Source organism: Mus pahari, chromosome 22 (assembly GCF_900095145.1).
Source record: "Mus pahari chromosome 22, PAHARI_EIJ_v1.1, whole genome shotgun sequence".
Classification (NCBI taxonomy): Eukaryota; Metazoa; Chordata; class Mammalia; order Rodentia; family Muridae; genus Mus; species Mus pahari.
The window spans coordinates 23,845,877-23,870,594 of record NC_034611.1 but is presented as its reverse complement, the minus strand read 5'-3'; the positions used below and the strand labels follow the sequence as shown (position 1 = coordinate 23,870,594).

The window sequence follows — 24,718 nt, the reverse complement described above, 5'->3', positions numbered from 1 at the left end:
CTTGTAAGGCGAAACATCGGTATTCTTAGAAGATGTCAATGGTCAGTCTGATGGCATTTCTCCAGATTCCTTTAGTTTGGTTCAGACCAATTAAATATTAGTCACATTTTACCTCTACTGTCTTCCTAGATTTTTGTGATACAAAGTCTTAATCAGAGCTGTTTCTGTGTCTCAAAAAAAAAGTCAGAACCATTGCCATGAAGAAGCCTAGCTAGTGAGTCTTGGGAGAGAAAACATGTCAACGTTGCTCTACTGGAACACTCCATAAGCAGAAAGCCCTTTTAGGTAACCAAAAGTGATGAGCAGAGTGGTATTCTGTTCCATCTGTCCTTGTCTCCTTGAGCTCTTTAGAAAGGGAAGGAGTGGAAAATTTTTTTGTGAGGTGGGATAAGATACAAAGACTATAATCACCTCATACATTTATCCTCTCTCCCTGTCATATGTATAAATTATCAGTTAGAAATAGAATGGTGTAGGCCTGCTATACCAGCCCCCCTTCCTGATGACAGGTAACTGTTTCTTGAGGTTAAGAGTAAAGGCAAGGCTGTCACATGACAACTGAGAAGAATTCTCACCTTCTGTGATTACCAAGGCATAATTTTCTTTGTATTCTTTGGGAAAAGAGCTACCACTTGGAATAGAGAAGGTGAGGGGAAGCACCCTTTCTACTGAAGGTGACTTCACCCCAGGAGAATCATACAATGCACATATGCACTTTCTGTCTGTCAGACAGGTACTGCTTGAGAACAAAATGGAGATACTGATGGCAAAGGAAATAGAAATTTGAAGTATTAGTCTTAGGAATATTACTGACATATGACATTTTGAGGGCAACCCAAAAACTTCTGTCTGTTAAAGGAACATAGGCAAACCTATGCACTTCTATTTTCTTTGAGAAAGAGTTGTGTAATATACAATTAAAATCTAAAGGTATCTTAAGCATGTAAATTAATTGTTAAATTTCTAATTAGCATTAGAAATAAAGATGTCTCTGGTTTTCCAGAGACACTGAAATTGATAGAGGAGAAAGAGGGGAAAAGCCTCGAAGATATGGGCACAGGGAAAAAATTTCTCAACAGGACACCAATGGCTTGTGCTGTAAAATCAAGAATTGACAAATGGGACCTCATAAAATTGCAAAGCTTCTGTAAGGCAAAAGACACTGTCAACAAGACAAAAANGCNACCAACAGATTGGGAAAGGATTTTTACCAATCCTAAATCTGATAGAGGACTAATATCCAATATATACAAAGAGCTCAAGAANCTGGACTCCAGAAATTCCAATAACCCCATTACAAAATGGGTTACAGAGCTAAACAAAAAATTCTCAACTGAGGAATACCGAAGGGCTGAGAAACACCTGAAAAAATGTTCAACATCCTTAGTCATCAGGGAAATGCAAATCAAAACAACTCTGAGATTCCATCTCACTCCAGTCAGAATGACTAAGATTAAAAATTCAAGTGACAGCAGATGCTGGCGAGGTTGTGGAGAAAAAGGAACACTCCTCCATTGCTGCTGGTGGGATTGCAAGCTTGTACAACCACTCTGGAAATCAGTCTGGCGGTTCCTCAGAAAACTGAGCATAGTACTACCGGAGGACCCAGCAATACCTCTTCTGGGCATATACCCAGAAGATCTTCCAACTGGTAATAAGGACACATGCTCCACTATGTTCATAGCAGCCTTATTTATAATAGCCAGAAGCTGGAAAGAACCCAGATGTCCCTCAATAGAGGAATGGATACAGAAACTGTGGTACATTTACACAATGGAGTACTACTCAGCTATTAAAAACAATGAATTTATGAAATTCTTGGGCAAATGGATGTATCTGGAGGATATCATCCTTAGTGAGGTAACCCAATCACAAAAGAAGTCACTAGATATGCACTCACTGATAAGCAGATATTAGCCCAGAAACTTAGAATACCGAAGATACATTATGCAAAACAGAAGAAAACCAAGAAGGATGACCATTGTGTGGATACTTCATTCTTCCTTAGAATAAGGAACAAAATACCCATGAAAGGATATAGATACAGAGACAAAATTTAGAGCTAAGATGAAAAGATGGACTATTCAGAGACTACCCCATCCGGGGATCCATCCTATCATCAGCCACCAAACCCAGATACTAATGTACATGCCAGCAAGATTCTGCTGAAGGGACCCTGATATAGTGGCCTCTTGTGAGGCTCTGCCAGTGCCTGGCAAACACAGAAGTGGATGCTCACAGCCAGCTATTGGATGGAACACAGGGCTCCCAATGGAGGAGCTAGAGAAAGTACCCAAGGAGCTGAAGGGGGCTGCAACCCTGTAGGTGGAACAACAATATGAACTAACCAGTACCTCCTTAGCTCGTGTCTCTAGCTGCATATGTAGCAGAAGATGGCCTAATCGGCTATCATTGGGAAGAGAGGCCCCTTGGCCTTGCAAACTTTACATGACCCAGCACAGGGGAAGACCAGGGCCAAGTAGTGGGAGTGGGTGGGTAGGAGAGCAGGGGCGGAGGGGGGGGTATAGGGAACTTTTGGGATAGCATTTGAAATGTAAATAAAGAAAATAATAATAATAATAATAATTTAAAAAAAGGAAAAAAAAAGGAAATATGATGGTTTAATACAATGTTAGCTATAGGTTCTCCTTCAAGGTCCATATGTATATACATATATGTATGTAAGAACAATTAATGAAAAAAGAGGCCATGAATTCTAAAGTGTATATGTGAGAGGATTTGGAGGGAGGTAAGGGAATTTGCAGAAATGATGTAATGAAATGTAAAAAAAGAAAATAATAATAATAAAAAGATAAAAAAGTAAAAAAAAATAAGATAATCTCAAAAATAAAGAAATAGTTAAGAAATTAAAAGAAAGAAAGAAAGAAAGAAAGAAAGATGTATGCAAAGTCTGTAATGCGGGGCGCTTTCTCAGTCCTCTTCCTCCAGCCCACAAACAAAATCCAAGCTATCTCCAAGTTTGCTAATTAGACCTTGAGAAATCTGAAACAAATACGATGTATCTTGGTTCTGGGCAATAACTTCCATCCTGTCCATTTACAATTATCATTTTGTGCTCTTTAGTTTTATACTTCCGTTTTGTTACTTTGATCTTACCTAATATTATCAAGCTTTTTTTATTGAAAAATCAATTCTCCTTGGACCTATATCAAAATCTTGAACTAATTTTTCTAGAAATATAATAGTAACTTTAAGAAACACTGAAAAGGAAAATCCATTTCTTACTCCTTATTCTATCTTTCTCTATATAGTGAACAATGTTTTTTGGAACACTTGTATTTAATTTCTTTGTATTGTCTGCCTGATGATAAAGACTGAATACTCAAAAGGAAACTGGTATTTTGCAATAAACTCAGATGTTTAGATTTTTTGGAAATATTAGGAGAACTGAAGATCAAGGATTTTATGAAGTATGCCAGGCTCAGAATTACGTTTGACAATTTTTATCACATAAAAAGGTATTTAAATGCTTCCACACATAATTTCCCTACTCACCAAAGCAACTTTTTTATTTCTCTGAATTCTTTTTACTTTTTTGAAAAGATCTGAACATTTCTAGTCACAGCGAATTAGGACAATTTTCTCAGGCTTTTGTGTATGCTCACAAAACTGTGTATTTGAGTTTTCTGACATTTAATTCTTAGACTCCCTCATTTTCTTGAACCTTCTTATTAGTTAACTCTTTTTTTTTTTTGAATACCAACACACATGATGTTATACAGTATTTTATGAAATGGCAAAAAGATAGAAGAATATAAATATAATAGGTGCTTTCTTGATATTATTTCTTTAGTCTTTAAGACCTAGGGTTTTTCTTTCTTTCTTTCTTTCTTTCTTTCTTTCTTTCTTTCTTTCTTTCTTTCTTTCTTTCTTTCTTTCTTTCTTTCTTTCTTTCTTTTTGTTAAAATTGGACTTCTTAAATATAGGTCAGGAGCTATTTGAACCGTGGATACTCAAACTATTCATGACAGTCCCAGAAACAGGAACAGGTTTTTATTCCACAGAGTACTAATACAAACCAATTTATTAGACATTGTTTAGAGCAAGAGTATTAAAACCCAAGTGAACTGCCGCAGCTACCAATGTGGGTGCCGGCGAAGGCAGGGGCCATTGGCTAATGCCAATCTACAAACTGATATTTGTCCATATGAAAACAAGTAGAGAGCCTAAGCGCTCCATAGAAATCTTGTAGCATTTTGTCACTCCCATGACATCCAAGTAAAGGATCTTGTCATTTATTTTTATAGTTTTCCACAAAGATGTCATTCCCACTGATATCTTTGTAGAAAATGAGAATGTAAGCAACTCCATCCCATTCTTCACCTTCTGAGAGCATGAACGGCTCTTCTCTGGAGCTGTGTGAGGCTTCTAAGGAGATTCAGGTAGAGGGACAGGGCGCTAATGCGCTCATGGAGAGGGAAAGGAAGAAGCAAAGGGTAGCAGACAGAACGTAAACACTAAGCAGCAGATAAAGCTAAACAAAAGAAAGACCCCAAGCTAACATTCCTAGGAAGCACTAATTTATCTGTTGGAAGTTCCCAGCGGTAAGAACTTTCTGTTTTCTTCCGTCGGCTTTCAGATACAGATGATAGAAACTCAACTCAAAATAGCTTGGATAAGAGAGAGAAGTAGATGGTTGTGGGTGGTGGTGGTAAATGATTTCCTGGCCCCACACTTTAAATGTGAAGATTGTCACCAAGATCCCTATGTCACCATTCTTGTGTATCCACTCATACTGTGCCACTTCTTTCTTAGCTCTCTCGTGGTCTTAGGATTGCTCTATTCAACCACAAAGAGGGCTGCGCCATGAAGAGCAGATGGAGATTGACTTTATATGGTGTGGAGTTCATATCCCACCTAAGCCACTTTAATCTTCCTCTGATCACCATGCATAACATCCTAAAGGAATAGTCAATGGGCTAGTACTGTGGAATGTTCTCAATTTGGGAGTATTTATTTCCATCAAAAAGCAGAAGACACTGGTGCATATGCCTATGACTAGGGTGAAGTGGAAACTTAAGGGTTCTTTGGAAAAATCTGCTGTGTTGGATGTTATTTTGCTAAGGCAAGCACGGGAAGGAACTTTTTTATTGAAGCAGACACAGGGGAAAGGATGGTCTGCTAAAGCAAACGTGAAAGTACACGTGACACGCATGTATTGGTCCACCTTACATTGGGTAGTTGAGCTCCATTTGTAGGGACTCCATAGAGAGAAGTGCACCAAAAAGCTTTTGGTGGCACACTGCTGTTTCTTGTTGATTCCTTGGACTCAGGACTCAGGCTGATTGGCAGGGTGATGTCAGCTGAGACAGATTCGCATGCTGAGGCAAGACCATGGAGGACACATGATGTTTGGAAGGAGTATAAATAGGCCCAATAGACTGATGTAGGGAGGGGACGGGGGCTGAGTTTGGATTGCTGGTAGAGCTAACTGTACAATGCTTGTTGGTCTCCCGTCTTTGCTGATCTTCACTTTGCTGAGAGAGGCACAGTTGAGAACTTCTCCTGACATTCCTGCTGGTCACTCCTGCTGACTTGTGCTGAGGCAGAGTCCTTGTCCTTCCTGCTAGGTCATTCCACTGTTGCTGCTATCCCGACATTGCCAAATTATACTGCTGGTATATCCATGAAGTGTTTTCGAGTGAATTGAGTTGTTGCTACTGGCCTGTGAACTGAAATGCCAATTTCCAGACAATGCAGATGTGATTTGCTCTAAAGAACCATATATAAACAGGTCCACTTCCCCTGTATCCTTTCTTTTCTACTATCTCTGGCTACATAGATCAGATATTCTGTCACAGTATCACAGTAGCAAGAAAATTAACTAAGTCAGAGTTATGATCAGTAGCCCCTTCAAGAACAGGTAGTTGAGGATGTTTGCTGCATCATATGGAAGAGTCTGTCCAGTTAAAAACCATGACGGATGGGAAGCGGGAGGAGGTAGAAGAGATAATACAGAAGGCAATCAGAAAAATAAAATGGGAAAAATGAGCTTCCCAGAGATTTTGGAAGCTGATACAGGTTGGGTGTGGGAGGTGTTGAGCAGCATAGAAAACGCAGTGAAGCAAAACAGAAAAGAAGAGAGTGGGTGGAAAGTCATATATTACATGTCCTCTGAGGGCATCAGTCATGGGACAGCTTTGTCAGTCTGGAAGGCAATAACTGTCAATCAGCCAATTAGACAAAATTCAAGCAGGTCTGAGTCCAGTGTTAAAACTTAGCTTGTCAGTTATTGTAAGCTTTAGCACTTGGACAGCACATTTTAATAAAAATGATACCTGGCATGTATTATTATTTCTTTCTCTATGCTTCCTCTCCGTCGTTACCTTATTGTATATTTGGAAATTTAAGCTGTCTGTTTCCTGTTTGGCTTTTCTGAATGTGAACTAATAATACAGAAGAAATCTCTAATTGCAGGACCCATTTTATTGGCCCCGTCTACAGCTTTCAAATGACAGTCGAGATGCAGTTTTTAACATTGTGCCTAGAAAGGTATTCAGCAGTCATAATTTTAAAGAAAATGTCTTGAATTTGGGTGGAATCTTTTAAAGGTAAGGTCTAAAGTCAGTCTTTGAATGATTGAATACATTGAGAAAAACTCTTTGATATGCTAAGAGAACGGTAGAACAAGTGAGACAAGGATGTGCAGTCTAGTGGTTGGTGATTGTGGGTCGGAGTGCCTAGCTTTTGAGAGCATCTAACTTGGATCAAGGAAAACTGAGGCTGAACTCAACTGCACTTGGTTACATCAGCCACTATTGTGACCCTGGAATCAGCAGCACAATTATAGAAAGCTTGAGATAAACTGCTTGCTGGGGAGGTTCTGGGCATGGGACCCCAGGGGACTTACATTTTAACCAGCTCTTCAAGGAACTCTAGAGTCAGAAAATATTTGAACAGCATTGGCATATACAGTAAGTAGTAGAATGCTCAAGTGAAGAAGCCCCAAAAGGTGGATACTAAACCGGAGTCTGAGTGAGAAGACAGAATCCAAGCCCAAGGAAGTAAGAATTACAACAAGCAACGGTGCCTGAGGAATAGAAAAGAGTAAGCCCCAAGCAAAAAGACACAGAGAGACTTTAACAGCAGTCCTCCGTCCTCCGGAGAACATTCACAAAATCCAAGTTTCTTATTAGCCATAGAGGTCACTGTTAGAGAGAGCAAGGCCAAACGGTCTACTGAAACTCAGCAAGTGACCTTTTAAATAATCAGGTCTCGCCCCCTGCTGGATGCAATTAAGTTCTCTATGGAGCTGAACAAAGGAATAGCAGAGTATATTGCTGTGTATATAATTATTAGGCTTAGGTTAACAGAGTATATAATTACAATAAATTTAAGCTCTGTTTGCAGAAAAGGGAATATTCTTTATTGTCCAGTGGTTGTGAAGTGCTTCTTTGCTCTGTGAGAGTGTTGAGAGGTGGAGATTTGATAATAATGACCACCTCGGCAAGTTGCTAAAGGCAAAATTCCCGAGCCCACCTTGAGCCCACTATGAGGATCTGGCTTGCACCTCTATATATCTGAAAATTCCCCAGGGAGTTGCTACATTCCTCCAGATTGAGAAACATCTAAACTAAAAGGTAGGCTGGAAAAAAAAAAAAAAAAAAGATAGGCTGGAGCATAAACCAATTAGATTTCTACCCTAAGGAAAAAAAAATTTCAGAAAAAAATGCTTCCCACTCTTCTAAACTGTACCTCTGTCTCTGCTCCTCCTTTTCTTTAGTCTTCCAATTAAAATTCCAAAATCTCTCTGTTTTTTTTTTTTAATTTTATTTAATCTTTTTTTTTTCACTCCAGATTTTATCCCCTTCCCGGTCCACCTTCTAACTGTTCCCTATCCCATACCTCCTCCCCAGCCCCCTGTCCCCACCCTCCCACTCCCCACCCCCACCCCACCAGACCTTTAAACTGCCTGGGGTCTCCAGTCTCTTGAAGGTTACCTGCATCTTCTCTGACTGAACCCAGACCCAGAAGTCCTCAGCTGTATATGTGTTGGGGGCCTCATCTCAGCTGGTGTATGTATGATGCCTTGTTGGTGGTCCAGTGTCTGAAAGACCTCAGGAATCCAGGCTAATTGAGATTACTGGCCCTCCTACACAGTCACCCTTCTCCTCAGCTTCTTCCAGCTTTTCCCTAATTCAACCACAGGGGTCAGCATCTTCTGTCCATTGGTTGGGTACAAATATCTGCATCTGACTCTTTTAGCTGCTTGTTGGGTCTTCTGGAGGACAGTCCTGATAGATCTTTATTTTTATTTTTATTTTTGTAGAACATGATTTTAATATTTTCAACTGTTGATATTCAACAGACAGAATAGTTATTTTAAGAGCTACTTCGTTTTTATGTCTCCCTTTTCAATTCTGATTTTAATTTGGATGCTGTCTCTGTGCCCTCTGGTTAGTCTGCCTAAGGGTTTATCTATCTTATTGATTTTCTCAAAGAACCAGTTCCTGGTTTGGATGATTTTTGTATAGTTTTTTTTTGTGTGTTTTTATTTGGTTTGATTATTTCCTGCAGTCTACTCCTCTTGTGTGTATTTGCTTCTTTTTGTTCTAGAGCTTTCTGGTGTGCTGTCAAGCTGCTAGTATCAGTTTCTTTTTGGAGGCATTTGAGCTATGAGTTTTCCTCCTACCACTGCTTTCATTGGGTCCCATAAGTTTTGGTATGATGTGTCTTCATTTGCATTACGTTCTAAAAAAGCCTTTAATTTCTTTCTTTATTTCTTCCTTGACCAAGGTATCATTGAGTAGAGCATTGTTCAGCTTCCATGTGTATGTGTACTTTCCATTGTTTTGGTTGGTATTTAAGACCAGCTTTAGTCTGTGGTGATCTGATAGGGTGTGATGTACTATTAATTATATATATATATATATATATATATATATATATATATATATATATTTAGCAGATATACCAAACAGCACACCAGGCCAAGGCAGTTCCACATGAGAGAGGTTTATTGTGGGGAGAGACAAAGGGGGCAGCAAGGCGAGTAGGGGGGGAAAGAAAGAAAAAGAGTGAGGAGGGGGTGATCTCCTAATTTAGATGGAAAGTGACATAACAGGAATAAGGGTGGGAGGAGAGCCAAGTGGGTTCTGGGATATGAGGGTTGTTGGATTGGCAACGAAGATCATGGGTCCCATTGTTAGTGCCTGGGTTTGGAATGTCCTGGTACTAACAGGGTGCATGGGATTATTTCAATCTTCTTGCACTGTTGAGGCCTGTTTTGCGACCAATGTTTATGGTCAGTTTTGGAGAAGGTACCCTGAGGTGCTGAGTATTAGAGTATATAGAATATTTAGGATGAAATATTCTATAAATATCTGTTAGATCCATTTGGTTCATAACTTCTGTTAGTTTCACTGTGTCTCTGTTTACTTTCTGTTTCCATGATCTGTCCATTGCTGAGAGTGGGATGTTGAAGTCTCCCACTATTATTGTGTGGGGTGCAATGTGTGCTTTAAGCTTTAGTAAAGTTTCTTTTATGAATGTGGGTGCCCTTNGCAATGTGTGCTTTAAGCTTTAGTAAAGTTTCTTTTATGAATGTGGGTGCCCTTGCATTTGGAGCATAGATGTTCAGAATTGAGAGTTCATTTTAGTAGATGTTTCCTTTTATCAGTTCGTATTGTTCTTTTTTTTCTTTTTTTTTTTTTTTTTTTTGACAACTTCTGGTTGATAGTTAATTTTATTTGATATTAGAATGGCTACTCCAGCTTGTATCTTGGAACCATTTGCTTGGAAAAATTGTTTTCTAAACTTTTACTCTGATATAATGTCTGCCTTTGTCACTGAGGTGTGTTTCCTGTATGCAGCAAAATGCTGAATCCTGTTTACATATCCAGTCTGTTAGTCTATGTCTTTTTTGGGAAATTGAATTAATCAATGTTAAGAGATATTAAGGAAAAGTGATTGTTGCTTCTTGTTATTTTTGTTGTTAGAGGTAGAATTATGTTTGTGTGCCTACCTTCTTTTAGGTTTGTTAAAAGATTACTTTCTTGCTTTTTCTAGGGTGTAGTTTCCCTCCTTGTGTTGGTGTTNTCCATCTCTTATCCTTTGTAGGACTGAATTTATGGAAAGATATTGTATAAATTTGGTTTTGTCATGGAATATCTTGGTTTCTCCATCTATAGTAATTGAGAGCCTTACCTGGGCTGGTATTTCTGTTCTCTTAGGGTCTGTATGACATCTGCCCAGGATCTTCTAGCTCTCATAGTCTCTGGTGAGAAGTCTGGTGTAACTCTGATAGGTCTGCCTTTATGTGTTACTTGACCTTTTTCCCTTACTGCTTTTAATATTCTATCTTAGTGTATTTGTTGTTCTGATTATTATGTGTTGGGAGGAATTTCTTTTCTGGTTCAGTCTCTTTGGAGTTCTGTAGGCTTCTTGTATGTTCATGGGCATCCCTTTTTTTAGATTAGGGAAGTTTTCTTCTATAATTTTGTTGAAGTTATTTACTGGCCCTTTAAGTTGGGAATCTTCACTCTCTTCTATACCTATTATCCTTAGGTTTGGTCTTCTCATTTTGTCCTGGATTTCCTAGATGTTTTGGGTTAGGATCTTTTTGCATTTTGCATTTTCTTTGACTGTTGTGTCAATTTTTTCTATGCTATCTTCTGACCCTGAGATTCTCTCCATCTCTTGTATTCTGTTGGTGATGTTTGCATCTATGACTACTGATCTCTTTCCTAGGTTTCCTAACTCCAGGGTTGTCTCCTTTTGTGATTTCTTTCTTGTTCTTATTTCCAGTTTTAGATCTTGGATGATTTTGTTCATTTCCTTCACTTATTTGATTGTGTTTTCCTATAATTCTTTAAGGGATTTTTGTGTTTCCTCTTTAAGGGTTTCTAGCTGTTTACCTATATTTCTTTAAGGGAGTTATTTATGTCCTTCTTAAAGTCCTCTTTCACCATCGTGAGAAGTGATTTTTAGATCTGAGTATTGCTTTTCTGGTGTGGTGGTGTATCCAGGACTTGCTATGGTGGGAGAATTGGGTTCTAATGATGCCAGGTAACCTTGGTTTCTGTTGCTTATGTTCTTTCACTTGCCTCCTGCCATCTGGTTTTCTCTAATCCTACATGCCTTCACTATATCTAACTGGAACCTATCCTTCCTGGCTGTGCCAGAACTCCTCAGAGTTCAGCTGTCTCTGTGATCCTGTGATTCTGGGATCCTGGGATGCTGAGATCCAGGTTGTGTCAGAGCTCCTGGGAGTCAAGCTGCCTCTGGGACACTGAGATCCTGGTGTGACCAAGCTCCTGGGATCCTAGGATCCTGTGGACCTGGGCCTGTTAGAGCGCCTGGAAGTGGAGCTGTTTCTGGGTGTTGTGTGACTGGCTGCAGAGTTAGCACCCAAGGTCTGCTCAGGGCACCTCTGATCCTATGATCCTGGGCATGTTAGCATGCCTAGGAGTAGATCTTTCTCTAGATGTTGTGGAACTGGCTGCAGAGTTCATGCACAAGGTCTGCTCAGTGCACCATCCCAGACTGGAAGGCAATTGCAAACTCTTGCAAGTATAATGGCTATCATCTCTCTATGACCTCCTCTCTGTCTCTTTAATCACTTCTTATTTCTTGTTTTTGTTAGGTTTAGAAAGGCAAGCACTTTTTAGGGCAAACTGTAAAGTACCTATGACTGTATGTTTAATAGGAAACATTTTTATTATTAATTAATTAATTAATTTACTTTACATCTCGACTTCATTTCCCTTCCTTCTTCTCCCAGTCCCCACTGCCATCCACTCCTCTTTTTCTCTTCATAAAAGAGGAGGCCTCTCATGAATATCAACCAGCCTTCACATATCAAGTTTTAAGACTAGGCACATCTTCTCTTATAGAGGGTAGACTGGGCAGCCCTGTAGGGAGAAAGTGTCTCAAAGACAGGCTACAGAGTCAGAGACTGCCCCTGCTCCTACTATTAGGATTTTCATATGAAGACCAAGATACCCATCAGTTACATGTGTGCAGGGGGCCCTAAGTCAGTTCCATGTATTCTTCGCGGTGGGCAGTTCAGTCTCTTTGACCTCCTATGGGCTCAGGTTAGTTGATTATGTATGTTTTCTTGTGGTGTCCTTGATTGCTCTGAGTCCTACAATCCCTACTCCTGAAGTTCAGCAAGGTTCTCCAAGCTCTGTGTAATGTTTAGCTGTGGGCCTCTGCATTTTTTTCTATCCGTTGCTGGGTTAAGCCTCTCTGATATCAGTTAGGCTAGGCTTCTGTCAGCAAGTGTAGCAGGAGATCACTAACAGTGTCAGGGTAGGGCTTCCTCTCATGGTGCCCGTCTCTTTATTTCAGATGAACTTTATGTTGCAAGCTGAGTACAGCCAGAGATGCCTGTTCAGTATTTGGATCTTTGAGAATGCATTCCACGACCTTAATCTATGTGTGCCCCAAGATGTGTCTACTATGTCTGATTTTATTTTTAAAGATTTATTTTATTTATTTTTAATTTTTTATTCACATGAGTACACTATGGCTGTCCTCAGACACACCAGAAGAGGACATCAGATACCATTACAGATGGTTGTGAGCCACCATGTTGTTGCTGGGAATTGAACTCAGGACCACTTGAAGAGCAATCAGTACTCTTAACTGCTGAGCCATCTCTCTGAGCAATCTTAGTCCCTTTGTGAGTGAGTATAGGCTCCCTGAACATGATCCTCATGGTTCCTTTGTTTGGAGATAAGCCTAGGTAATGAATCTTTCTTCACTCCAATGTCTTGGGTTTCCAGTATACATGTTTGGGATCTGTGCTCATCTAGATGCAAAGACACTGTGTCCATTGGTTATACTTTCATGCCTCATTTCTCAGCATTGTGATTCTATTTCCTGGTATTTCCAAGGCTCCAGATTTCAGATACAGATTCAAACTTTTATGTTGACCATTGCCAAAAGCTTCTAAGTGTGAACTGTAAACTGGCCCTCTCCAGACCTCACTGTATCCCTTCTTTAATGTCTGAGTGTAATGACTCTCTACTCCTTATTATCTGAAGCACTGGTTCCTTGCAGCTGTTCTGACCATCAGTGTTCCTTTACAGTCACCCCCCCTCCTTCCAGTTGTATCTGAATTGATGGATTCAGTCCAAAAACCAACATTTAGATCTCTGTAGCATTCAGCAGAGGAATTAGGGAGTCTCTGCATGGTGGAAGTTACTCTGGAAACACTCAAATGCTCGGTATTTGAATATTCAGTGGGCAATGCCTAGATCTCACTGGTAAGTTGGAAAAGTGGTACTTTTGCATCAACAGTCCCAGTGAATATTTTTAAACAGCTACTCTAATCCTCACCTTCTTTTCCTGCTGTCGCTGACTGTTCTGTAAGAAGCTGACTCCAGATGTCTAACCAGGAGTCCAGATTCCCATTTGAGAGGATGAGAACTCTCAAGTTACATGTGCCTGGGACTGAATCTGGGCATGATTGACACGTGGGATGGGATGGGATGGGATGGGATGGGATGGGATGGGATGGGATGGGATGGGATGGGATGGGTATTTCCAACAAGAGACTAATTGTACAATAGGCAAGTGGCACATAAGTCACCAGGTCCTGCTGTGGAGGATGAAGTGCCCTGGAAGGTGCTCAATGGGAATCCAGCTCATGCTCACTGCACCACACATGTTAGCAGCTCTGGTTACGTTTCCCACCCTAATGCAATGTGATAACTCTTAACTTTTAAACTAGCTCTTGAGTTCATGGAGTGTTCAAAGACAATGAAGTGAAACAGAGACTAAACCGTGATGCTATTTGATATTCTACTTGAAACCCACATAGAAGATGCAGACAGGCTTAACAGTTTTCCAGGGCTGCTAGGAAAAATGCCATAAACTGAGTGGCTTAGAGCAACAGGAATTTATTCTTTCTCTCACTGTTCTGAAGGCTGGATGTGTGTAATATAGGCTCAGCAAAACCTTGCTTTCTCCAGTATTAAGAGGGGAGCCGTTCCTCGTTTCTTCCATCTGGAAAATCTGACATTTTGTGGCTTATGGTACAACAATTCCACACTCTTAACAGCACCTGACGCTTAGCAAGTTCTCTCTGTGTCTAAATCCAAATTTTTCTTCATTTTCTTGTGTAAAGAAGGACTCACTTAGCATACACGCTAATGCATCATTACCCCCATCTTCATTTGATTGAATCTACATAGACATCTGAGTTTTTTTTTTTTTTTTTATCTATAAAGACTACTGAGTGCAAGAGATAAGTATTTTGAGGATACAAGCCTGCTCACTACAATGCACTGAGGAAATAATTAGTATGTCATGGCTGAGTAAATCAATAACTTGTAGCTTAAGAAATATCTGCTTTTCTTACTCTGGCTAATCTTCCATATATCAGACATATTTATGCATTAAAAACAGTCTGTGTTTAATTGGCTTCACCATTAGGTGAGTTCATATTCTTGTATGAACCTGGGATTTAATGGTTGTAACAAAGACATAAAGGATGTGAAAATTGAGTTTTGAAAGGGAGGATACTATAAAGAAATTAACATAATCATAAACAGCCAAGGAGAAATTTAGAATTCTAATGAGACAGTCACAATCTTTTGTTCATAGTTTTGAGCTGAAATGCAGGCAAATTTGTAAGAAAATGCCTAGAAGAGCTAGTAAGAAGAGAAGAATGTTGATTTGAATATAAAATTTTTCTGAAGCATAACCTAAATTGAGAACTGGGGAATCTTGAGTTTGTAGACTGCAGAGACCTGGTGAGTGTCAAAAGTAATTCTTAAGACAGAAATCTGGTTTCCTCAGAGTTTAGAGTACCAAGAATAACACAGTAGAGTACAACTTCCAGTACCTTCAGGGTTGTACATGATTGCCATGAAATATTGCCTAGTGTGCCACTCACTGTTTATTCTACACAGAATGTCAAATGTCCGTTTGTTAAATCAAGGACAAAGTCAAATGGACAGACTGAATGTCATCTCTACTAAGTAGGCTCATCGGCTAGCACATAATATTTACAGAGAAACTATGACTCTGAGCTTACATGTTACCCCAACTACCTTACTTTTCCTGACTTCTTTTAGTCAAATCACAAAATGTATCATTTCCATTCCAGGGGAAATGCAATGGTAATAGAATATGAATAGAATAGAATAATATTTTAGAGAGGTACAAAGGAAGAAACAAGCCTCTGTGAAGTTCTAACATACGGGAACAGTGTGGGCTCACTGTTACAATATTCATTCACTTCTTTCAAGCCATTAAAAAAATAAATTTTGACCAATACATATGGATATGGCCAATTTACTTCTGGTTTATGTATATACAATTTTTAACATAAATATTTTCCATGATATTGAGAATTCTTCAGTTACATTCAGTGGATGTATGATAGCACACACTTTACAAAGCTATTCATCTGATGCACGCTTGGTTTCTTTGTCTTTATTTCATCATGGCTGATCAAATGTCTATGAAGATTTGTGTGTTTGATTTTTACTGCTCTGACAGCACAATGAGAAGCATTCTTGTTTCATGCCCTTCTCGTTGGGTGTCTATAGAAATGGGCACTGCTTTACCAGCCAGCATTCATTCTTTCCATTGGGCTTTCTCCTCACTCCCCTGAACCTTTCTCTTCCTCAATTTAATCTCATGTTATTGCTAAAATACTACTAGACTTTTGCTATAAACATAGAAAGAAGGGGGAAAATGCTATCAGGTACACTCTAGACTCATCTGTACCTTATGGGTCCTTTAAAATTCCTTATTACTACAGGATGGAATAGATCACAGCTGGAAACAAGTCCTACTATAATTTATCCACATATACCTGATGCAAAGAGAACTCTGGCTTCCTACCCCACTACTAACAATATGACAAAAAAACAACGAATACAGGCATTCAGAGCCACAAACACAACTGCATTTGATAAGCATTGTTTTTTAAATACAGACCAAGCAGGACTCCTGTGTTTATTATTTCTAACAGTTCCACTTTATGCTATATTCCAAGCAATCTAATTTTCAATCATAGATTGGAGCTATTTATTTTTGGACATTCAAAATAAATCTCATTACCAACCTGTGCACCATTCTGAGGAAAACAAATACAAAACTAATGCCCTTTAATGTCCCTTTCAAGTCTGAAGTTCTATAAGAACAGCAAGACTTGGGGGGGGGGGGAAATCACATATCCTACAGCAATACTAAAAAATGTCTGAGATAACACACCCTGAGTCCTATATGCTTTAAATCATTCTGTTGGTTTCTCCTCAAAACCTTTCAGGAGTATCAGTTCTTCCTGCCCAGCCCCTCCTCTCTCCCTATCACTAGTGGACAGAATTGCTACCGACCACACTCCCTTATTAGTTAATATAGGGAAAGGGGAGCACTGGAAAGTTGTATTGAGAAATGTATCTTAAAGAATACTGTGTTATTAGTCTATAATGCAGATATAGATTTACAGACATACTTGTCTAGATGTTCTATAAGTAAGAAACACAAAAGAAGTAAAGGTTAGGATTAAATGTAAATACAAAGATATCCTCTTGCCTCGCTGCATGAGTGAGGCCGTGCACCCTCTGGGTTACGTGCTCCACCCAGAAGAGCCAGCCCTGGCCACCTCAGTAACCTGCACACAGAGTTCTGCCGTTTGCTTTCTTTTCCCCACTAAGCTAATTGCAACCAATTTGTCAGTATAATCTAGTCAAGCCAATCGCCTTTAGATTGTTCTGTGATTTCAAACTAATAAGAAGGCAAGGAGGAATCATAAATTGTTGTCTCAGGCCTTTTGTTTTTTTCAGCCCCATTTCCTTACTGATGACTTACATTTCAGTCAAAGGAATTGCTCAGTGCTCTGAAATTAAGTGAATTTCTAGTCACACTTTTAAAAAATATTTTTAATCAGCAAAACTTGTAGGCTTACATTTTTCAAAACCTACTTTAATAGGGGTTCCTAAATGCTCTAACCTCCCTCATAACCCACTGACCGAAGGTAGGAGAGGAAAATGGCTGATAGGACCGGGGGGAGGGGGGCACGGACCTGTTTAGAAGTAGTTCCTCGGGGCCATTCTAACCTTTGTTGTCAGCAGTCCAATCCACTAGCAAAACACCAAGCACAAATCAGCAGTAGTGGCTCAATCTAGAAGAATCGTCGAGGCTCTGCCAATCGAGTCCACCAAAGTGGCAAAAAGTAGCCCCAAGTTCTTTGGTGCCTTTCTCTCTGCAAAGTCATGACAAGCGAAGGTCAGAGAAGAAAGCAAGGCGATCCAATGCAAGAGTGTTGTCAGCGAAGACCAGCAAGGCAAACCAATCAAAGCCTGAGTGTCATCCACTGTCTTTTGAGTTATACTTCTACTCTTTCCAAACATCGTGTGTTCTCTCAAGCATCCACCCCAGCAAAACGTCACCGTTTCCACCATGCCGCTTTCAGAAAAACACCACATGTCTGTTCTCAGGAAAACATCCTTTCATAAGACAGTTTCCAGGAGAAGATCACATGATACAATTGGTCCTCCAACGAAACCAGAAATTTCTACTTCACATAAGACTTGCTCATCTACTTTGTCTACTCATATTTAACCTTTGAATTTTTAGCTTAATTGTAGTACCCTGAGATACATTCCTCAGCCAACTGCTCCTGTTCTTCTACATTGGCTAATTAATTGTAATTTACTTATTTGCTGTATGAATGTACCTCTTTGTTGTGTTTAAGACAAGATCTCACTATGTAGCTTTGGCTGTCTTGGAATTCCCTATGTATGCCAGCTTTGGCTTGAATGCACAGAGGTCTGATTGCCTCTGTCTCCTGAGTGCTGGGATTAAAGTTATGTGCCATCATGTCTAAACCATGAGACTACTAAGAGACTAGAGCTCCAAGAGACTAGAAAGCTCATCTATTCATTTTGACATCTATTGCAGTCTTAGGTATCAACGGCAGTTAGAATAATGCCTAACATGTAGCAATACATGTTTGTAGAACAAACAGATGAATAACAAGGAACCCACAACAAAACCACCACAACAGCCCCTAAATATTCTGTCTGGTAACAAATCAAATTTACAAAAACATGCATTGAAATATCAAAATATCCAAATATAAGGTAGAGTATAGCTTAGTCCCTGGGAGTTCTGGGGGAGGGGAGTCTGTTTGGAGGTGGAGTGGGTGTGTGGGTGTAGGAACACTTGCATAGAAGCGGGGGGGGGGGGGGTGAGGATGTGATAGGGTGTTTCCGGGAGGGAGGGAAACTCGGAAAGGGGATATAACAATTGAAATGTAAATAAAGAAAATCTGATTTAAAAAGTAAGGTAGAATATGCAGTATCATGTAATAAAATTTAAGTTTAGTTACATAACAAGGCAAGATAGGGCTGGTAGTGAAATGCTGTGACAGTGTCTCTCCTGTCTGGTATCCTATTACTTAAAGGAAGACTTGCCTATGAAGGCATACGTTAAAGTTTGACATGTGACAAGTGCCTAGTCTAAAACCTTTCAAACTCATGGTCTTAGTTGATCCTCATATGTTTTAGGTCTTTAAGAGGTATGTTTCTAGTCCTCTTATTTTAATTTTTAAAAATAAAAATTATAATTAAATTATTGTTAAATTCTCATTTACCATTGCTAATATTTTTAATACTTCTCCTTTCTCTCAAAGTCTGATTAGTTATAATGATCTACTGACTAATAAGTATCTAAGATCACAAAGACTGGATTTGAACTCAAGGATTCAGTCTCCAGGGCTTACGTTCTTTGCTACTTTGTGTTATTTTCTAGCATGTTGAAAGGAAAAGCACAAATACAGAATTATTTGTCCAAGACAGACTCTGATATAATCATTATTAATAATATGAAACTATTTAACAATGTAGAATGGAGACTAGAACTAGCCACATACATTCATTAAGCAATGATGTGGATTAGAGAGTAACTGTATTTAAATGTCTAGAAAGTTCAATGAAGGGCTTGCCTAGCTTGTGTGAGGTGACTGACTAAATTATCTTTTCATATCTCTACCATGGGGTTCTTGGTCCACGGCTATGGCATTATTCTTCTGACAGTAATGTATTATATTTAATAACATTTTTCCAAGTGTTTGAATTTATCAGTTCTCAGCACTGGAAAAAAGATAAGTGAAAAAATGTTATCAAAGAAATAATATCTTTCTTTCTCTTTTTTCAGCAATCTCGACACAGAAGAACTATGCGGTAAGTATCTGTAAGGCCAATCAAAGTATTGTTGTTAATTTGATTTAGAAAAGTGGGAGATGTGATGTGATATTTCTCACAACCTGGAGTTAAAAGTCCAGGAGTAAGGAGTTTAAAGCATGAGCCTGAGTCACCGGGAACTTTTCTGTATCCTTGAATTTGGCTCCGGTGTGCATGTTACTTAAGCAGGTAAGCCTAGTTAACTTGCTTGTGAAAAAGAAAATTGGGATTGTTCAATGGTTTTATAGAAACTAACTCTTCAGTTTAATGTGACTTCTTCATTTGCTTTATAATCATCATGCAATCTTTCCAAAGTTGTACCATTGAGTTAAAAAAAAACAAAACTTTGTTCCATATCTGTACAATCATTCTAGAGTCTGAAATGCACTTTTGAAAAGGAAAAGCACAAGTTCAGAAAGAAAATATTTTCAAACGCTTTGTCTACCAACCTTTTCATTTATCTCTGTTACGTTTATGGCTGGGAACAGAAATTGGAGATTAAAAATGTGGGACAGTAAATGATCTGAACTTTATTCTTTGGTATGAGAATGGAGTGCTATGAAACTACTAAACTTAAAATATGTATGTCTCTGAATATGGGAAGTTTTATATTTTGCATTTTAAGACAAATGTGTTAAATAAAACCTTTGCACTGTATGATTTATTGTCTAGGCGGCTTAAAACATTTATATAGTCTAAGGAAAAGATTTCCTAAGACTTCTCATTGAAATCACAAATGTTTCCTAGCTACTGAAGAAATTATGCAATTTTACAACTCTCCACAGTCACACAAATGGACATTTTATGTCGCTTAAGATTGGTAACCTTCTGTTTCATCCATCTGGCAGATCATCAATGAAAGATTTTGTCAGGATAAAGTGTCACATTGTGGTTTCAAGGCAGTGAGTAAACAGAACAAGCAATAATCACAGATCAGGAGTTTTCAAAGGTTTCTATGGCCATTAAACACTATGTTTCCTGACTAATACCTGCATAATGTCCCTCTCAGTTCAGGGACAAGAATCCAACTGAAGAAACAAGATCTGGTGCATAAACAAGGCATTTTGACATGCCAGTAGGTCACACTTTTGTGATTTAAGGAGAAACCCTGCCATGCCTTCACACATAGTCACAGGTGGCTCCCACTCTGAATGGCAATTATTGTGCTAATCAGACAAAGGGGTCTCCATAGGCCATGACATCAAAATGTGTGGTAAACAGCAAAGCCCTTGAAGGTCAAGTTGTAGTTCATCCTCCTGTGTATACAACCCCTGCTCAAGCTGTAGTCCATGCTCCTGTGTAGACAGCCCCTGCCAGTCAAGGGTGAGATAGTGGGGAGAGCTAAGACAACCACGTTGATCATTTCATGAAGCTAGAGACCTATCTCTTTCAGATGTTTAGGTACGACCCTGCCAAAGTAACAATTCCCTCCAATTATTCAGCTTTGTCATTATTCAACTAACTTTGCCTGAGTAAGATAGGCCAACTGAAAAAAAAATAACTATTATTAATATGTCTTAAGACAAAAAAAAAATTAGTGGCATCTCTCTGTTTGCTCTATTGTCTGTTTGTCCTTACACATATCTTACAAGTCTCTGCCAGCTCCAAAAACTAACAAATGTTAAAGCATAACAGTGAGACTTCCATACATGATTCTGTTTTCCTTTCTCGATAATAATGAAACTTGATTAGTCATGTACCCTGTCTATATTGGATAATTTGAATGCTGCCCTTCCCCCACAGTTTTTTAGCAAGGGAGCTGATTAGACTTTGAGTCAACAGAATTTTTTTTATATTTTTAAAATCCAGTGATTATATTCATAATCTTATTATAGTACTCTGCTCTGCTCTAGACTGTGCATTTTATTTCTAAATTGGAGCTTCATTTCCCATTATTTTGTGAATATAAAATATTTAAGTTGGATTTTAATCAGTGCCAAGGTTTCAGTGCCAGCAAGTGAAATATGTCAGGACACATCTCATACAAGTTTCCTGTAGATGTGGGAGGGGTGAGGCGTGATTGACATAGAAAGGAGATTTCATACACTTTCTCCTAGAAACCAATTACAGATTCTAGGTATCTACATGTTAGCTTTGTTAAGCTTTTGCTTAATTCAGCAGATAGTTGAAATATGGAACCAAAACTCAAAATCTATTAAAATATTACTTTAAGGTACCTTTGCAACCTAATTTATGAGAATAATATATAAATAATATTTTAATTAATAGTGTTGCATCACGTGAATATACCAGCTAAAGCACCATTGGTGAATTTTGATTACGTATGTTTCTTCAAAGTGCATTTTTCTGTTAAGGTTTTTCTGGTCTACTCGCCCACACTAATCAACCAACTGCATTAGAATAATCATTTCTGGACATTTCTATCTGATTGTATCCTTCAGATTCCAAGGGACGAAACCTTATCTCTCATCGCATTTACTTCCTTTTCTGCCTAGTTTACAAGCAAGGGGGTTCTAACATGGTATACACGGTAGAAGCTATTTATGTTCACAAGAGAATGCTTTCTGAAAAAAAAATTTTCCTACTCTGATGCATTAGCCATGGGCCCTTTTGTTTTGAAACCAGACATGACTTGGAAGACTGAGTCGCAGAATAAAATCTAAAATCCAGCACCAGTAATGCTATGTAGTGAGGAATGGAGACGCTAACCTCTCGTGAGCATTTTATTAGTGAAGGTGTTGTGCTGATTACGCACGGGAAGATAATGTGCTTTGTGAAAGATGATGTTCTTAAAGTATCTGTTCGTGTACGGCATTCTTTTCTCCCACTGACACATCCAGTGTCAAGATTATTTTTCAAAAGTCCTTCACGTCAACTGAGAAAAACAGGTCCTGAGTTTTCTAGGAAATCTGTAGGACTATGTTTTGTGCAAATCCATATAGCTTATTTGTGTATTTCAGTAAAAGTAGGTTTTATTTTCTCTTGTTACCCAAAGACAAGTGTTTCAAGAGGTCAATATATGCTCTAAACCTACTTTTCTCCAATGATGTCATGCAATGGCAAAAAGCAATTGCCTAGTACATACTGACATTGTGATATTTAATTAATAAATGTGAATTGTAGTGACAGGAACATGACATTACTCCAAGCTCAGCCATTTCCTCCTCTTCCCTTACTCCACACATTGGCTGATTCACGTTCCTTAGTCTATGATGAAATCCCTCCTGACAATGACTCTTGCCCTTGTCTCCTGAAACCTCACTATCTCTCCCTCATCAACATCACATCCAGGTAAGGTATTTGAGAAAAGCTGTAGGATGTCACTCTTTTTTTCCAAAATGTTTTACCTACCTGTTGTACAAAGCCACCTTAAATTTAATTTTCTGCAGGATCTCTAGGAAATGGTGATTTCTGGGCTTTAACTCAAAACCCCATCGGATTTAGTAGACGAGACTTTAATAATAATCTCAAGTTCTAGCAAGTTCCTTGGAAGGATACTTTCCAGACTTAGGTGTATCCATAAATCACCTGGTGTCTTATTAAAAACACATTTGTGAGTCAGCTGGCCTGTGGGCCTGAGATGATGTGTGTGTTAGCAAATTCCAACTGCGGGACCACAGAGAGGAAAGGCTAGAAAGCCTGGAGGACTGCCACAGGCAACGAAGAACATGGAACTCCATTTGAGGATAAAAGGTAGAACACTAAGCAATGAGTGATCATGGCTCATGCAGCCTCCTCTCACACCAGAGATCTCAGTATCTCGCTGTGAAAGGAAATCAATGACAGTGAGCTTCACCACCTTTCTTAGCTTCCCAGCTCAAGCTGTTATCAGGGCTGGCGTTGTTCCCATTCCTCCTCGGAGTTATAGTCATTGCTAGCTGCTATATGACTTACAGTGTAGTTGCTCCCTCTCTAACTGTGTCCATGTTAAGATGAACAAATGCATAAATGAGGAAAGGGGGAAATGAATGAGACTCAAAGTCCAATCAATTTCCCTTACTAAAACTGTAGGGGAGGGGCAGCATTCAAATTATACAAATTAGGCAGGGCACATGACTAATCAAGTTTCATTATTATAGAGAAAGGAAAACAGAATCGAGTATGGGTGATTAAGTGAAGACTCACTGTTGTGCTTTAACATTTGCTAGTTTTAGGAGCTGACGGAGACTTGTAAGATATGCCTTAATGACAGACAACAAATTAAACAGAGAGGAGCTACTTTCACTGGATGAATTTTTTATTCTCATATGGAAAATGTCTCTATAGTCTTCCTTAATTCACAAGCTCATCTTTTTCTGCATTTTTCTTTGCATATTTTGCTTGTCTCCACTTAATATTGCTTCTATCCTGATGCACATTGTTTTTCCATCTTGTGAATATTCTACAGCAATATCAACTGCCTATTTTTTTTAAAGCTTTATTTATTTATTATATGTAATTACACTGTAGCTGTCTTCAGACACTCCAGAAGAGAGCGTCAGATCTTGTTATAGATGGTCGTGAGCCACCATGTGGTTGCCGGGATTTGAACTCAGGACCTTCAGAAGAGCAGTCGGGTGCTCTTACCTGCTGAGCCATCTCACCAGCCCTCAACTGCCTATTGATTCATAGAGTACTGTCCACATGAATTTCATTTGTTACAATCCCTACCCAGATAAAACAATTATCTTAGTCAGTCTTATCAGGAAATTAGTAATATAACCAAGACTTAAACTGTTACTCTTTATTCATTTAGAGTACTTACTCATTCATTAGGTCACTAATCCTTCCCTAAAATGATCTTCATAAAAGATGTGTCACAGTGTTTTTTTTTTTTAAATTTAAGAAGCAAGAATGTATTTTACTTTTGAGAAAAAAATATTTCATTTATTTTGAATTTGTGTGTGTACAGGCTATACTTTGACAGGAATCAAGAATGCTTCTGGTGATTCATTCTCAGAGAAGCATATACATTAGCTACACCATCAGTTAACTGTCCAGGTTTTTTGGTTCTCTCATTTCTGAGACAACGTCTTCTGCAATCCAGGCTTGACTTGAACTCTCTTTGAGCAAGGATGACCTTGAATATCTGATCCTGCTGTCTCCAGCTCCTAAATTCTGGGATTACAGGCATGCACCACTACACATGGCTTATGTGGTATCAGGGATAGAACACAAGGCTTTGCACATGTTCAACAAGCATACTAGCCAACATCTCCAGCCTCCAGTTTTGTTAATACCAATGTCAACAAATGCCCTATCGAGATTTAATAAATTAATAAAAGCAGTTTTTGTCAAACACCTTACTGTATGCCCCAGTAATTGAAATCTTTATGTGAGTTTATATCATTTCAATATAATTTCTAAAGTATTATAGTGTTATAGAAATATAATTATAGTAGTTCATTAATAAATGGTTCACAGTAGATACTAATGCACATGCCAGCAAGATTCTACTGAAGGGACCCTGATATAGCGGCCTCTTGTGAGGCTATGCCAGTGCCTGGCAAACACTGAAGTGGATGCTCACAGCCAGCTATTGGATGGAACACAGGGTCCCCAATGGAGGAGCTAGAGAAAGTACCCAAGGACCTGAAGGGGGTTGCAACCCT

At 38.9% G+C, this 24,718-nt stretch overlaps 1 protein-coding gene across 1 annotated transcript in view; it reads left to right on the top strand.

Moving 5' to 3' along the window:
* Positions 1–24,718, top strand: part of Necab1 (N-terminal EF-hand calcium binding protein 1) — a 163,699-nt gene that overhangs the window by 54,402 nt on the left and 84,579 nt on the right. Inside the window, exon 4 of the mRNA XM_021222373.2 lies at positions 19,141–19,166. Coding sequence (XP_021078032.1) covers positions 19,141–19,166 — 26 coding nt within the window. The remainder of the gene's footprint in view (positions 1–19,140; positions 19,167–24,718) is intronic.